This window comes from Mandrillus leucophaeus, unplaced genomic scaffold (genome assembly GCF_000951045.1).
Source record: "Mandrillus leucophaeus isolate KB7577 unplaced genomic scaffold, Mleu.le_1.0 Scaffold53, whole genome shotgun sequence".
Classification (NCBI taxonomy): domain Eukaryota; kingdom Metazoa; phylum Chordata; class Mammalia; order Primates; family Cercopithecidae; genus Mandrillus; species Mandrillus leucophaeus.
The window spans coordinates 1,199,182-1,201,035 of NW_012105697.1; the positions used below are offsets into that span (position 1 = coordinate 1,199,182).

A 1,854-nucleotide genomic window follows, 5' to 3' on the forward strand; every position below is an offset into this window, starting at 1 on the left:
AAAATAAAAGAGAAAGAAAAAGGAGGATGGCTCTGGAATTGGCCCAGGTGTGAATCCTGGCTGTGAACTTGGTCAGGGCTCAGCCTCCTCTGAGCTCAGCCTCCTCTCCTGAAAAACGACAGCAGTCAAAGCTCTTGTCTGCAAATGACAAAATTTCTTGTAGCTAAATTTATTAAAGGAGTTGAGGCAGCCCTCGACACCCCCACCTCCCACCCCAATCCCACATTTGAGAAAGCTACAGAATCCGCTTGGCGCTTTGCAGTCAGGAATGAAGCCCACACCCAGCCACAGGCCTGCTCCTGAGACACAGTGCAGCCTCCATCGCCCGCACCTGGCTCAGACACTCCCGCCAGAATCTGTGCCAGCCCCCTCCAGAAGCCAGGTGTGTCTGCTCCTGCGCTAGCCAGAACGGAAACTGGGCGTGAGCATCTCCGCCGCCAGCTCTTGGCCCGAAGACCGGCGGGCTCTGATTGGTAGAGGAGCTAGACCACCAGTGGATTCTGATTGGTGTACGAAACATATTCCCAGGGAGAGTTCTGATTTTTGGAGCTAATGTCACATGACTACCCTACAGCAAAGGATGCTGGGAGGGGAAATGGCGGCTACCCTAGGGAAGATTTAGATGTCTAACCTGGGAAATTCCTCAAACCTAGAATTCAGGTTTGCCAGGTGGCCGAAAAAGGACAGATGTCCCACGCACTCTTGCTCAGGAAAGGCAGGGAAGATTAAATGACACAATGGCTCTGTAGATGATAAACAGCAACACTTTTATTATTCCTCCAGTGGCTCCCCAAGTCCCTTAAACTCGTGCCCCTCCTCCCGTCCCCCATGCACCCTCCAAAGGAGGTGACAAAGGCGGCAGTGAAGGAGGAGGAGAAGGAAGAGAAACACCTTTATTGGAAGAGCTGTGTGGACAAGAGAACGGGGATGAGAGTGAGAGCATGGGAGGTGGGATCCAAGGAGCTGGTGCCTTTCTCAGCGGCCCTTCCAGGAACTGCACAGAGACGGGCTGGCACGCCCTGGGTCCAGGCACCTAGGCCGTGCGATCCCTTGGGAGAGGGCCTTGTAGGTGGGGAGGGAGGCAAGAGGCCTGGGGTTCCCACGGAGAAAGGGGCAAGAAGCCACCCGGTTTCACCGATCCATGCTGTCGTCCGTCGGGCTGGAGAAACAGGTCTGTAGCAGCTTTTCGCAGAACTCCAGCTCCTCCTGGATTGGGCAGGGGCAGGGAGCAAGTGGCCTGAGTGCAGAGGCCAGACCCTGCCTCCAACATTCTTGGCACCCAGAGGTGACTCCTCTTCTCTCCTGGCCACCACGCACCCCCCGCCACCAGAGGTTAGGGTTCTCTAATCACTGCTCAGATCCATGATTCACTGTCTTCACACTGGTGTCTGAACTACTTGAACTAGAACCCGAGGTCCCCCAGACTCGTCTCACTCCATTGGTCTGCCTCATATCAGCACTCTTGGGCTCTTTCTAACTCCCAGATATTGACCACTGTTCAAAACTTTCTACAGATACAAACCCCAGAAACCATGAAAGAAAGCACTGACAGGTTAAACTACGTAATATAAAAGATACTCCCAGGGCAAAAAAAAAAAAGAAAAAGAAAAAGAAAACGAGGTTGGGGAAAAGTATTTGTGATTCATAGCACAAATGGCTAATATACTTAACACTTAAAGAGCTTAAAAAATCATTCGCAAAAACCATCACCCAATAAATAGATAAGTGGGCAAAGGATGAGAACAAACAGTTCACAAGAAAGAGAAAAGATGCCAAATTTCACCCATAGGAGAAATGTAAACTGGACTGGAGTACTACTTTTCAACAGTCGGCTTGAAAAAAGGTCAAATGGCC

General features: G+C 51.2%; 1 protein-coding gene across 1 annotated transcript in view; it reads right to left on the bottom strand.

The window, feature by feature from the left end:
• Positions 1-748: 748 nt before the first annotated feature.
• Positions 749-1,854, bottom strand: part of HSPBP1 (HSPA (heat shock 70kDa) binding protein, cytoplasmic cochaperone 1) — a 25,810-nt gene continuing 24,704 nt past the window's right edge. The window contains exon 7 of the mRNA XM_011997017.1: positions 749-1,206. Coding sequence (XP_011852407.1) covers positions 1,132-1,206 — 75 coding nt within the window. The 3' untranslated portion in view covers positions 749-1,131. The remainder of the gene's footprint in view (positions 1,207-1,854) is intronic.